This window comes from Tamandua tetradactyla, chromosome 3 (assembly GCF_023851605.1).
Source record: "Tamandua tetradactyla isolate mTamTet1 chromosome 3, mTamTet1.pri, whole genome shotgun sequence".
Lineage (NCBI taxonomy): Eukaryota > Metazoa > Chordata > Mammalia > Pilosa > Myrmecophagidae > Tamandua > Tamandua tetradactyla.
In genome coordinates, this window is record NC_135329.1 from 19796004 (window position 1) to 19810539 (window position 14536).

General features: G+C 34.7%; 1 protein-coding gene across 13 annotated transcripts in view; it reads left to right on the forward strand.

The window, feature by feature from the left end:
- Positions 1-14536, forward strand: part of PSD3 (pleckstrin and Sec7 domain containing 3) — a 661802-nt gene that overhangs the window by 437214 nt on the left and 210052 nt on the right. For all 13 annotated transcript variants that reach the window (XR_013172375.1, XM_077152669.1, XM_077152668.1 and 10 more), the window contains one exon: positions 7712-7801. Coding sequence is in view for 12 of the 13 variants with exons in the window: in XM_077152669.1 (XP_077008784.1) it covers positions 7712-7801 (90 nt within the window). In the remaining variant the exon portion in view is untranslated. The remainder of the gene's footprint in view (positions 1-7711; positions 7802-14536) is intronic.

Sequence of the window (14536 nt, forward strand, 5' to 3'; positions counted from 1 at the left end):
AAAATATTAACAATTTAAATTTTGACAATTATCTTCAATGTTTGGCTTAATGGAAGGCAGCTGGCTGGCTTCTCATACCTGCTTCTGAATTTAGTCTGCTACGACATGTTACAATTCGAATAGCTTCCAGAAAGCATTACCGTATACTTGGGAAAGTATGAGAGTGAAAACAGGAAATAATGTTTCTTGTATAAAAATAGGCTTGATCTCATGAATATCCTGAATGAAATACTAGAGCTACTGAGGGTTGTGTTGTTAATTCCCCAATTTTTTTTTTTCCTTTATACCACTTCCTGGTCCTTTTCAATAGTGATGATTACACTAGAGGTGGAGAAAAAATCCTAGTAATGTTTCAGATATTCCTAGAGGTTGAACTTTTAACACTTAGCTCTGTGGGATTTATGGAACAGCATTTTCAACATCTCGGTGCTAGTTTCCTGATTTGATCTAATCCTGATCAGTTTGGAAACTTACAACGGATTCTGCTCTTCCCACTTATCAAGCCTATAAAGAAATGGACACCTGAGGGCAGCAAAACACAAACTTATTTGATAGAAAAGCATATAAAACAAAAGCAAAATAGAAGCTTTCAGCAGAGTTATAGAACTGAAGTAATTACCAAATCGGTAGTATGCTTTTTCACCATTTATCGTAACATGTTGGAGGAGGTGGAATTGTCATGTGGGAGGGTATGCCTTCTGTGTTTTTTAATATTCCAAGATGTACAAGGCCAGATTTTGCTACTGGATAATAAGAGCTTTTAGTTTCTCCGAAAGCATGATTTTTCACAATGCTTCCAGACCTTACACTATTAAAAATGAGAAAATCGAGAATCATTTTGCCTAGATTTCTGGATCAGGGTATGTGCTGTGGTTTGCTTTCCTAGCCAGTATTTGAGGCAACTGGCCCTTAGTGGCTCTTCCTCTGTACTGAGTTTAGATTGGGCCTTGGTTGGAGCCTTATGGAAGGTTTCAGTTTCCCTAATCATCATGGAAACCATGCTCAGAGCAAAGAGTAGGTCACGCTTATTTTTAGTTTTGGTCTAGAGCTATTGTGGTTTCTAGCCCTTGCTAAGAATGTAAGCTCCATTTTAACTTTCCCTTTGCTCACATTACTGCCACTAAAGTTGGGAACTGATTCTCACCGGGGTGTAGAAAATATCTTCAGTTTAACAAAGGGAAAATCTGAAGTTAGAGAACAGAATATATTATCAGGAAGCCTCACTTGTTGGCATGCACATGACAGTACTTCAATACCAATGCCCAGTTCACTTCCAGTTTTCTTTTAGATTGGGGGTTATCAAGGCATCACACTCAGGCAAAATCCTGTTCACTACCTGTTTTTTAAAATATGGTTTTATTAAGAACACAGACCCACCTTTAAAAAAAAAAAAACAACGTGCCTCACATTGCCAATGCCAGTGTTGAGTAGCTGCAACAGAAACCACATGGCCTGCAGAGGCTAAAATGTTAATGATCTGATCCTTTATAGGAATCTACAAAATTTATCTATTTTAGCTATTGCCCTTAGATCATGAAACCTTCTATGTTTTTGACATGTCCTCCCCCCAAAATAGTAAAGTAATATTGAGTATGATCCCTTTACTTATTCTGAATGGGAAGATACTAAAAACACAATCAGGTTAATTGTTCCTGAAATATATATTCATCAAAGAATTTCCTTCTAAAAGGCATTTCATGTATCTTTAAATGAAAAATGGAGAAAACAGCTCTTTCTTCTTTATTGAGATAAAATATATTTGAAAATATGGCAATTATATATTTTATAAGTATTATATATTATATCCATTTTAGAGACTAGCTTTAAAGTTGGGGCTAAAAACCCCCTGGTGTAGAATTTTAGGGAGAAAGAAGAAATCATAAAGGAAGGTAAAAATACTTTTAAGACAATTGGAAGTGAAAATGCAGTTATGAGAAAATATATGGAATGCAGCTAAAGCTGTGCTAAATGGGAAATTTGTTGCTGTAAATGCCTATATTAAGGAAGGACGAGCTCAAACCAGTGACCTAAACTGATACTGTAAGAAAGCAAAATAAAGAGAAAACTAAATTCAAGGCAAGCTGAAGGAAAGATGAAAGAAGAAAGCAGAAATAAAAGAAAATCAATGAAACCAAAAGCTGGTTCTTCGAGAAGAAAAAAACTGCCAATCCTTTAGTTTGACCAAGAAAAAGAGAAGACTCAAGTTACTAAAATCAGTAATGAAAGAAGGGAACACTTCTACTGATCTTATATAAATAAAAAGAATAATAAGAGAATATACTGAATAACTTTATGTCAACAAATTATATAAGCTGTATGAAATGGGCAAGTTTCTAGAAAGACAAATTGCTGAAACTGAATCAGAGAAAAAAAAACATATCATTAAACATGAATAGATAAGTAAAGATAATTGAATTGTTAACCAAAAGACTTACCACAATGAAAAGGCTAAGACCAGTTGGTGTCACTAGTGAATTGTACCAAGAGTTTAAAGAAGTCTTAACTCCAATCCTTCTCAAACTCTTCCCCAAAAAAGGCTACTTCTCAGCTCATTCAGTGAGACCAGTAGTACTCTGATACCAAATCCAGGCAAAGTCTTCACGAGAAAAAGAAAACTGCAGACTAATATCCATATGAATACTGATGTAGAAAATAACAAAGGTAAACCAAAACAGCAACATATGAAAAAGACATCACAATCCAGTGGCAGTTATCCCAGGAATACAATGGTGGTTCAGCATAAAATCAGTCATTGTAACATATCATATTAATAGATTAAAGGAGAAAAATCGTAATCGTCTTGAAGATGCATAAAAATGCATTTGACACATCCATATCATATTATGATTAAAAAACAAAATACTTAAACTAGGAATAGAGGAGAGCTTCCTTAACCCAAAGAAGAGCATCCCTGAAAAATCCACAGCTAACATATTTAATGTAGAAAGAGGAAAAGTCTCCCTATAAGATCAGGAGTAAGAGAAAGTGTCATCTTTACCACTGCCATTCAGCATGACTGAAAGTTCAGGCCAGAGCAAGCAAGAAAAAAGGTATTCAAATTGGAAAGGAAGTAAAATTAACTCTATTCACACATATGATCTTTGAATATAGCAAACCCAAAGGAATACGTACATACATAACTTACTAGAATTAATAACTTCAGTGACTCATAGTAAACAAGTTCAATATACAGACATCAGTTGTATGATTGTATTTCTATATACTTGCATTCAACAGTCTGAAAATGAAAATTAAGAATTTTATAATAGTGTAAAAATAAAATACTTAGAAATAAATGTAATGAAGTGCAGTATATGTGCACTGCAGTATATGTGCACTGCAGTCTAATGAACATCACTGAAAGAAATTTAAAAAGACTTACATGGAGAAACCTCCCATGTTCCTCGACTGTAACACTTAATATTAAGACAGCAGTATATCCCAAGCTGGTGTTCAGATTCCTTGCAGTCCCTGTCAAAGTCCTGGTGTTCAGATTCATTGCAATCCCTGTCAGAATCCCAGTTGGCTTCTTGCAAAAACTGCCTAATCCTGAAATTCATGTGGAATTGCTAGGGGCCCCGAATAGGTAAAGCAAAGAGAAAGTTGGAGTGCTCAATTTCAAAGCTTAGAACAAACCTATAGTAATCAAGACAGTGTTATACTGGCATAATCAGCTGTAATAGTCAAAATGGAATAGAATTGAGAGTCTAGAAATAAACCATTACATTTATGGTCAAACAACTTTCTGTACGGGTATCAAGACTATTTAGTGGGGAAGTAGTCTCTCCCATAACAACTGAATATCCACATGAAACAAATGAAGTTGGATCACTACCTCACATTCCAGACAAAAAAATTAACTGAAAACAGACCATAGACTTAAAGGTAAGGGCTAAAACCAAAAAAAAAAAATCATGCTTCTAATATATATTCTGAATTCAGAATGTATAAAGAATTCTTATAATTTAATAAAAAGACAGATTGCCCAACTAAGAATGGGCAAGAGATGAATCTTTTCTCTAAAAAAAATATATAAATGGTCAATAAGCAAGTGAAAAAATGGTAAATATCATTAGTCAGTAAGGAAATACTAATCAAAATCATAGTGAGATACTACTTCATACTCACTAGGTGTGATGGTAAAGATTGAAACCCTCATATATTGCTGGTGAGATTGTATAATGTTGTGTTGTCATGGAAAAGTTTCACAGTTCCTCAAAGTGATGAAAATAGAAAATTAACATGACCCATCATGTCCATTCCTTGTTATATACCCAAGAGAATTTAAACGTATGTCTACTCAAAAAGTTGTACACAAATGCTCATAGCAACATTATAATAGTAAAAGCAAAAATGGTTCAAACACCCATCAATTGATGAATGCATAAATGGGGTATATCCATCCAATGGAATATTTTGTGGTAATAACTAGAAATGAAGTACTTATAAGTGCTACAACATGCTTATATTTTCAGTCTACTGTTTCATAGTTTTATTCTAACATGTTTTATGCTTGAAACTTTATCAATCCTTATTTGATACTTATTTGCAATAAAGCTGTATATGGAAATAAAATTATCACTATAAGAACTCTGTGTTAAAAATTTCTTCTAGAATGATTTATACCTGATAACACACAGTTTGTGGAAAAAGATGATACAAATATTTGAATTCCCCAAATAAAAAAACTTAGTGATCAACTACTGATTCAATTAGGTCCTCTTTTAATTTTGTTAAAATCACACAATTGTAAACCATCTGACTTGGGTCAGAATTTGTTACCTGGTCATTGTTCATTTTCTCAAATCCTTGGAACATATACAAAAAGTCTTTATCAAGTCACATCAGAATGACTATTGACCATACTTGTTACTTTTTACCTCGAGGTTCCTTGTTTGACCTGATTTATTTGAAAGGTAAATTATGACGTCATTTTCCATATACTTTTGTAACTTTTGTTAAAAGACTTTATGTGCTTTAAATTTGTCAAGGGCAGGCCACCGTGGCTCAGCAGGCAGAGTTCTTGCCTGCCATGCCAGAGATCCAGGTTCGATTTCTGATGCCTGCCCATGCGAAAACAACAACAGCAACAAAAAAAAAAACCATAAAATAATTTGTCAAAATTTTGAAACTTCAGGTGTATGGAAGACACCCAAATTGGTTAATTGGCAATAAGCCAGTTATTGCCAAAGCAGCTAAATCATACTTTTCTCATGTAAAGTCCAACTGTGCCCTCTGTTTTAGTTTCCTAGGCTGTTTAAAGCAAATAACAGGAAAATGGGTGGGTTAAAAAGGAGGTTTTTTGGCTTATGTTCATGCAGCCAGAAAATGTCCAAATCAAGGCAGTGCTTTCTTCCCAAAGGCTGTGATGACCCGGTGCTGGCTGCTGGTGATCCTGAATTCCTGTCACATGGTAGGGCATGTGGCAGCATTTGCTGGTCTCTCCCTTTTCTTCTGAGTTTCCTTAATTTCAGCAGCTTGCTTCTGTGGCTTTCTCTGTCTGAATTTCATTCTCTTACAGAGAACTCCAGTCAGAGGATTAAGACCCATTCTGATTGAGTCACACCTTGACTGAAGTTGCCTTATTAAAAGATCCTACTTATAATGAATGTGTTCATACTCACAGGAATGGATTACTTTTAAGAACATATTTTCCTGGCATGCATGTAGCTTCAGACCACCACATTATCTTTGATATATTTACGTATGGACAAGACAAGATTTTTACAAAAATTATTTAATCCCTTTTATTTATCATGGGTGGGACAAATTGTTTCATTTTGTAAAGTAAGGAAAGGGCAGCTGCAAAAGGTGAAGAGGAAAACGATTACTCTTAAGGCGTATAGATACATATTCTCAGGTAGATCTGTTTTAGGAAAATGCCCATAGTGAGGTTGAGGTGCTATATATTTCCTTAACACTACCCATGACCATGCATCCCTTTTAAAATTTTCTTCCCTAGTTTGGAGACTACTGTTCTACCTTACTTTAGTCTTTTATGAATAAAATAGCTTGGCAAATCATGCATTTTATTTGCAGTATTTGTATATTAGTATTCTTTGTGTTGGCTTGGGCTACGTTTTGTCAGACGACATTCTTGTGTCCCTTGTTTGTATTCTTGTGTTCCTTGTTTGTGTTCTTGTGTCCCTTGTTTGTGTTCTTATGTCCCTTGTTTGTGTTCTTTGTCCCTTGTTTGTGTTCTTGTGTCCCTTGTTTGTGTTCTTTGTTCCTTGTTTGTGTTCTTGTGTCCCTTGTTTGTGTTCTTGTGTCCCTTGTTTGTGTTCTATGTCCCTCTCCTGCAGTAGTGTCGGATTTTTTTCTTGGTGTCTAGATTGCGCCTCACAACTCTTCTCAACTGGCAGCTTCTAGTTGATTGGCGCTCACATAGAAGGTGAAGTCTATATTATTTCTCTGACTTAATTTCCTTTTAATGTATAGTGCTTGTCTTGCATCTGTAGTTGAACAAAAGACGTAATTCTGGGTAAAATTTTCTACTTTTATTATTCTTGAATGAGTGTGTGTGTGTATTTTTGTTATATGATACAAATTCCTCTAAATGCGTTTTCACCCTCTTTTTAAAATTATTTATTTAGGGCTAAATAGGGAACACTTTTTCCCCGATAGAAATCGGTTTCTTCCTCATTTCTGAATTTTTAATGTTTTAGTTTCTTTATAGTCCAGATTCCCAGTAAGCTAAGTAACAAATTTGATTCTGTCGTTATTACTGTGTTAGTTTTCATGATCAGCATATTTGCACCTTTTGTCTTTAGTCAGTTTAGTTTTCTAATTGTTTCACTTATTAACATGCTTTTCTTTGGTTAAACGTTATTATCCTGAAACCACCTTTGGAAACAAATGTATTATGGGCAATTCTCCCACAATTGGGGTTTCACTTTTCTGTACTTTTAGCTGACAGAGGCATTGGTTGCCTTCAATGTGGGCTATTTTTTCAAAGCTATTTCTATAGTGAACAGTTTTAGAGAACAGAGATGGTGACTCTAGAGCAATAAACAGGTTTGCTTATAGACTTGGAAGATAGAGCTAGTGTCCTCAGAGAAAATGGGTAGATTCAGGTTCCTCAAGCTTGGGTTTTCTTTCCTGTAATACTACCCGTCTGTGTATAGATGACGACAGACCCTATTCAGATTGCTCTATGGGAGCTGGGGCTCAAGGAATTGCACAAGAGAATACTAATATTCTGATTACTGCTATTGTGAGTTATAAAGTCCCGTGTCTGTAACCCCGGAGTCTTATCTTTTGGCACCATCTATGAGAGTGCAGCAGGCTAACTTGTTAGCTTGAAAGCAGAGTAAAATATCAGATCCTTCACATTTCTTCACAGTACATAGGAAATAGAAATAAACAGCCATCAGCCATCATGTTTTTTCATTAAAAACGGCATTACATATTATTTATATAAATGTAGCATAAGTTTTTCAGATTTCTTCCTAGGTTAAAAATAAGGATTTAGCATAACTTTGTAATTCCAATTTAATGACAGTTTTAAAAGCACATAATATATATTTTTAAAAAAAGCACATAATGAACCATCTGTTTTTCTTATGCATCTTAAATTGTATTATATATATATGTATATGTGCATATATATATGTTCATGTCTTCAAAAGCAAAATAAAACTTTGTTAATCTCATGTTTGAGAATTTTAGTACTATAAATATTTTTATGATCTATTGTTTACCTCTATCATAGAATATTGGAAAGAAGATGACCTGTCAAGAGTTCATTGCAAATCTCCAAGGGGTTAATGAGGGTGGTGATTTCTCCAAGGATCTATTGAAGGTAAGCACTGAAATATTTGTTTTTAAGCATGCTTGTGTTTGTATTTACTGCATATTTTTTGATACAAAATAAATAGACTAAGGATTACGTAAGTATTTTGCTTTTTGATTTGGATTTTAATGGTGATGTTTCTATTGGCGTGAATCCTTGGTGCTTTTCACTTGCAATTATTATTGTAAAATAATTCCTGCAAATCCACATTGTAATCAATAATACTGAGGTAAGAGGTATATTTCTAATAATCAGTGATACCAACAATGAGTAGGCAGTGTTGAACTTTGATTTATTTGTAAGCATACCATCAGAACTTGAGAAAGATCACAACAATTCACTGTGGAGACAAAACATTTGTGGGCTATAATGGAAGCAGTTCTGGACAGTGTTCAGTTCTCTAGTCACAGAGACACTCAGGTTGTCTCTGGAAATAGATTAAATTAAATCTGAGTAATTGTAGAATGCTGAATTATTTGTACTCTGGCTTTATTACTGTTATCAACATGTTCTTTTCCATTATCAGATTGTTTTCAAGGAGAGAACAGAATCAATTTTGGAATTATTAACAATCTACATCAGTATAAAATGAGATGGGCATTTGATCAAATACAAAATAATTACTGAAAATGGATCTTAATATTTTAGAAGTTCAGTGTAAGATGGTACAATGAGAATGTGATTTTTCCAGATTTCTATTTAATTCTAACCTTTGATACAACTTAGTACTTATGTAGATTTCTCTTGGAGGCAGTTCCTTTGAACTTGTTAAGAAAGGTGACACATTTGAATCATGAAAGAAAATGGAAATGTACATAAGTCCTTCATGCTTTATGTAATTAAGAACTATGTAGAATGGAATTCTGCCAGGTCTGGATATATAAATATACATATGCATTCATACACATGCTGTGGAAATGAAAGACTATATAAAAGTATGATATTAGATTCTAAATTTCACTGATTTTAATAGCTGTTTGTTAAAAAAATTATTGCATTATGAAAGAAGGAAGAAAAGTAGCTTGTTTGCTAAGTGAGGGAGGCCATTTTTTAGTTTGCCTTTTTATAGAGCAAATGCTGCCATTTGTGATGCTACAATTTCCAATGAGAATGGGGCATAAATGTGCAGGATTGTAATATAAATATGATCTGTTACACGTCATTGAAGCTGTATGATAGACGTTTGTTAAATCTGTTTTCAGCGTAGTGGTATTACAGTGGAAAAAAATGGGAGTTTCTCTAAGAGAGGATTTATGAGGCTTTTATCGAGTTAGATCAGAAATGAAAATTGACAAGAAAATTATTACAGTGAAGCTTTTAGATCTTAGTGGAAGGTTTGTGGTAACCTGCACGCTTGTGGATAAATTGCTGAGCCGATATAGAGCTTGTTTGACGGCGTCATCTCTGACCAAAGGTAGTTAATGTACAGTCCAGTGGCTCCCATTCACCTTGAGTGAACATATGTCCTGCCTTGATTTACTTCGCAAAGAATTTGCCAGATGATTTGTTGCAGTTGTGCAATTGAGATCATGTTTGCAAACCCCAGGGGGCCACCATGTATTATGCTATTTTTTATTTACTGTTGGGAGATGACAGTGAAATGACACTGAAAATGGCAAGCATGAAAATTGTCAAGTAAAATACTATTCCCTTTCATAACAAATCCCAGCTTTCACCCATCTAAGAGGAGCGTTTTCCATTTCCTTAGGAATCTGGGAGTTTACTGCAAATTTCAACAAAAACAGGGTTTATTTATATCATTTCAGTTCTATGTGGCTATTTATTTTCCTCTTCCCTCCCTCCCTTTCTTTTGTCTTTTTCTAATGATAATTGTCTCTGGATTCCCTGCTGAGGTGTATTATTGAGAGAAATATTAATTTAGTTTTGGGGGAAAATGTGATTATACACATGCCATACAAACAAATACAGACAGAGAAACACAAAGTGTGGTACCATCTTACAAGTTTTTGAGTTACCTTGTTTTCTTTTCCTCTCTCCCTTTCTAAATCTAAAAAATTATAATCATATAAAGCATTCAATTTAATTATGAGGTAAGAGGAAAGATTATGAATTTTATGTATTCATAAAAATGTAAGGAATTGATACTTTTATCATAAAATGCTTAACATGGATTGATTTGAGGTGTTTATTGTTATATATTGACCTTATAATTTTAGTTTTTCGGTTTTGAATCAAAAGTAACAGTTGGACTTAGTACTTTATTCAACCTGGTTGAGTGGGGGGGACATTAATTGAAGGCCCCTGGGTATTGACTAGATGTCGTGGGACTTGAAGAAGATGCTGGAATTAAATGGCTGCTTTCCTTCAAAGAATGCACACTACTGAGAAAGACAGGATTCTTTCTACCTTAAAATGAAGTTTTCCCATATTGACATAAAAGTATAAACAATTCTACTTGTTTTCAGCAGAAGTATTTAAGGAAAAAAGGAAACAATGTAATTAATAGATGAGAAATGAGAAACTTGGCTCAAGAATTTAGTTAATATTTTGCTTCCAAATTTGCCTTAGGTTACATCCAAGGCAATAGGTGATACATTGGGCCCTTATTTTATAATTCTACCTTATTTGCTCAGATGTCCTAAACAGATAACTGAGAGCCTTTTTCTCCTCCCACAAATGACTTAGAGTATAAGTCATAAATCAATAATACAAAGTGGAATGTCGATTCTTGGTCCATGCATCTGCCCAAAAAATCGATTCCCGATCCATGCACCTCCCAAGAAATAAACACACAAGAAAAAAAAAGAAAAATTCAACAAATGATGCTGCAAAAACGGGGCTACTCACATGGAAAAATAATGAAATGTGACCCTGCCATGCAGAATACTCCCCCCCCCCCCCCCAAAAAAAAGTGGGTTGAAGTTGAATACCAAAAGACAAGTAGGCATAGAATATCGTTTAGGTTCTTCAAAGTGGAGGCCTGGCCAGGAGGAGGTCGTGTTTGAGATGTGCCTTTGAAGTATAGGTACAATTTGACTAGAAGGCTTATTTTACTTTTTGTTTAGCTTATTACTCCATTTCATCTCCCCTCCCCTCATTTGTCCGTAAACAGGCGTGTTCTCTCTCTCTTATATGTATCCCTTGCTACTACTTCACCAAATCAAGACTAACTCATTCAGGAAAATGTGCCAAACTATTTGGCCTGTTTAATGGCTCTGTGGGATCTGCTTATCTTACAACTGGATGTGATTTGCCCTTAGCTATCAGTGGGACTAGGTGGAAGAGAAAAGGGAAGGGGGTTTCTGCGTTGACTTCTGATCTCCTGAAACATTGCTAAGGCTCTAGCATTAGAACTCTTAAGGACGCAAGTAGCAAGAGATGAGAATGTGAAATGTGGGCCAACTCTGGGTTGGAGGCTGAAATTTTTGAGAGACACCATGGAATGGTGAATACCATGGACTTGGGAGCGATACTGGCTGCTATTCCCAGCTCCCCTCTTTCATTAGCTGCGTGACTGTGGACCCTATGTCTCTTGATTTCCTCCTGTGTGAAATAGTATGAGTTGTGAAGATAGAATGGGCTGATGTATGCAAAGCCCCTTAGAGTCCTAGCATGTAGTAAGTGCTGTAAAACTACTATTAATTTTAATTTTTAATATTGTTTTATCCTTTGCTGAGCTCAAAGTGAGCTGGAAGGCCTCATTCCTTCCTGTATTTGGATCTATAGTGTTTTATAATTCTGGGGGCAGGTGAGATTAGTGCCTTATAGACAAGACCTCTGTCCCCCCTCCCCTTTTTAGCCTATTGCTTTTTTGCGTACACACATCTTCTTATTTTTTTGAAGAACAAATCTGTGACCTTGAGCATTTCCTTATCTTGTGGTAAATTTTAGCCCTCCATCTCTGTGGTTTTCTTTGTTACGAATTATTTGTTGGTTCTCTAAAGTCCATCTTAATATTGGCTAGACACCTGAAAATGAATCTGGTATACCCTGTATTTTCCTTGCCTTTTTATTTTGTTAATAGTCTCATTCCCCTCAGTTTATCCCTCTTTCCATGTCTTTATATTTTTTATTTAGTTTATTTGTTTTTATATTTACATTTATATATAACTATGAAAATTTTCACTTATATTTATATATTCAATTTATCTTATGTATTTTTTTCTTTAGTTTTGTCTTTAGGGACTTTTCTTTTTGTTGCAAAAGCTAGTTACTAAGGAGAGTTTGGCCTTGCGTTCATCCTGGAATCTTGAAGAACCTCTGAGGAAGCAATCTAGTCCTTTTTTGAGATCCCAAGGTAATCCCGGGACATTAGTAGAGATGTGAATTGTCTGATGTGACTGAAAATCCCTAGTAGAAGAAGAAAAGTTTCTAAATATCCATCTGCTCTCAAACTACATTTGTATCCTCAGCTCAATCTGCTTTCCATTTCTAACCCTGTTGGTGATAATATTCCTTTTCTCATTACATGTAAGGAGAGACAGGGACTTTTGGGTGATGGCCATTAGCTATATAAATATTTAGAGGTTAAGTGGCCGTTTAGAATATATAGGGTGGAAGATAAACTACCTGGCTGCACAACAAATTTCTTTCTTTTTTTTGTGTGTGTGCTATATGGCAGGGTCACATTTCATTCTTTTTCCATGTGAGTATCTTGTTATTGCAGCACCATTTGTTAACTTTTTTTTTGTTTGGCTGTTTTTTTGTTTGTTTCCTTGTTTGTTTGAGAACTGCATGGGCTGGAAATCGAACCCAAGTCTCCTGCATGGCAGGCGAGAATTCTACCACTGAACTACCCTTGCACCCCCAACAATTTCATTTTGAGAAGACATTCAAATTGAAGAATTTTACAATGAAATACAAAGTCCTAATTGTTTTCATCCCAGCTTTTTAATGTCACCTACCAATTGGTGCTCAAATAATGATCTCCTTAATAGTTTTATCCTAGTTATTGTTGTCTTTAATTGTGTATTTTGTCCTTTTTTTTTCTGAGCAACAATTGAATACACTAGGTACCAAGGTGAAATAGAAGAGAATGAGTGGCAATGATTTCTGCTTTAAGAATTTTTTTATCTTTAGATTTACCATCTTATGGCACAATGCAGAATATCTCAAACTTTTCAAAATGATTCAAATTGAACTAAAAAACAAAACTGAATACAGTTTTGCAGAGTATTTTAAAATTTACCTCCTTCTAAATCTGCTTAGGTATATGAATATGAGAATAGTTCTAATTACAAGGAAGCATCACTGGAAATCATTAAAAAGCTAGGTAAATAAATCTTGCTTGAGCCAATCAATTATTTGCCACTCTTTCAGGTTATTGCTTATAATTTTGATGTTTGGCGCTGTACTATTCTTTAGAAATTTAATTTCCTGGTAGAAATTGCTAGTTTCTGCCTCCTTTATTTGTTAATTTATTAATTTTAAAATCAATTTGAGTGTCTTTTAAATGAAACCAAAAGCTTTTTTACTCTCTGGTTTTTGTAGTTAATGGTGGTGTGTGCGCATGTGTGTTTTGGGAGGAAAGTGAACGTTAAACTTAGGGTTTTAAATCAACATGCCTGGCCTAAAGGAGTCACATGCTTCATTCCATAAATGAAATGACAAATAACATATGAATTAAATTATCCCGTAGTCTATTGGTTAGAATCTCAATTAAACGTTCTTATTCAAATGCATTTGTTTCCCCTTGCTTTCCCTAAAATTTAGGGAATTTAAAGAATTTAATATGATTCCTTTAAAGTAAATTTTCAAGAATATGTAGGCTACTTGCATCTTAATCCTCAACAAATCCAGTTGCCTGAAAGGGTTATATATTTTCAATGGAATTTTTTTCTTCGGTATTTTTAAGGAAAAATAATTTGCAAGAATGATAGAGCGATTAGTGAAGGGTAGCATTTAAGCAAACAGTTGTCGAAAGGTCAACAAAAAAGAACACATTTTAAATAAAGATTAATGTGACTTTCCAGACAAGGAAGAAATATAAGTAGAAAATATAAAATTTTGCTGTGCAGGTTCATAACCATTAGGTTTTGTAGTCAGTTATTGCTGTGTATAAGATGAACAACAACAAAAAAAACAATCAGCCATTAAAGATTTAAAGGTAAGCAGTTTTCTCCAAGTTGAAACTGCACAAAGGATATATTTACACAGAGTGACAATAAGAACTGCAAGGATTCTTCTAAAAGTGAAAGAGCAAAGCCAGCTCAGCCCACATTGAAGTCCCATCTAGGCCGCTATTTGACCCTTCCAGCAAGGGAGGAGAGAGAAATTTTAACACTAAAAAAAAAAAAAAAAATAAAATAACATTGACAATTGCCCTACTTTTCTATTCTTTCTACCCAAAGGCTGCCCTTATGCCCTTAAGCAACATGAGATCTATCTTTTTCCTTCTTTTTTACTCTCTCCTCCTTTAACTTTGCTTCTGGTGTTATCACAGCCTCACAGACTATATCTAGCCCATGTTACTGACTAATTTCTAGCCTTAAAGCCTTGGAGCCTCAGGCAATCTTTCTCCAAGCAAGCCTAGCATATTTGTTAATGTATCGTAATTGTCTTTTTCTCACTGTGGAGTATTGGAAGAGGTGACAGCCACCTTTCCTAAGAGTTAGTATGGTGTTCAAATTCAAGAGTTTTCTTCCTAGTATTTGAAAGTGAGAAAGTCTTCATTGTCCCAGTTATGGATATTTATGAGTTATCCCTGTAGATCCACTTTAAGGACCCTTGAGAGCTTAGCGACTGTGAACCAGTTTGTAGAAATCATAGAATAAATTACCTTAA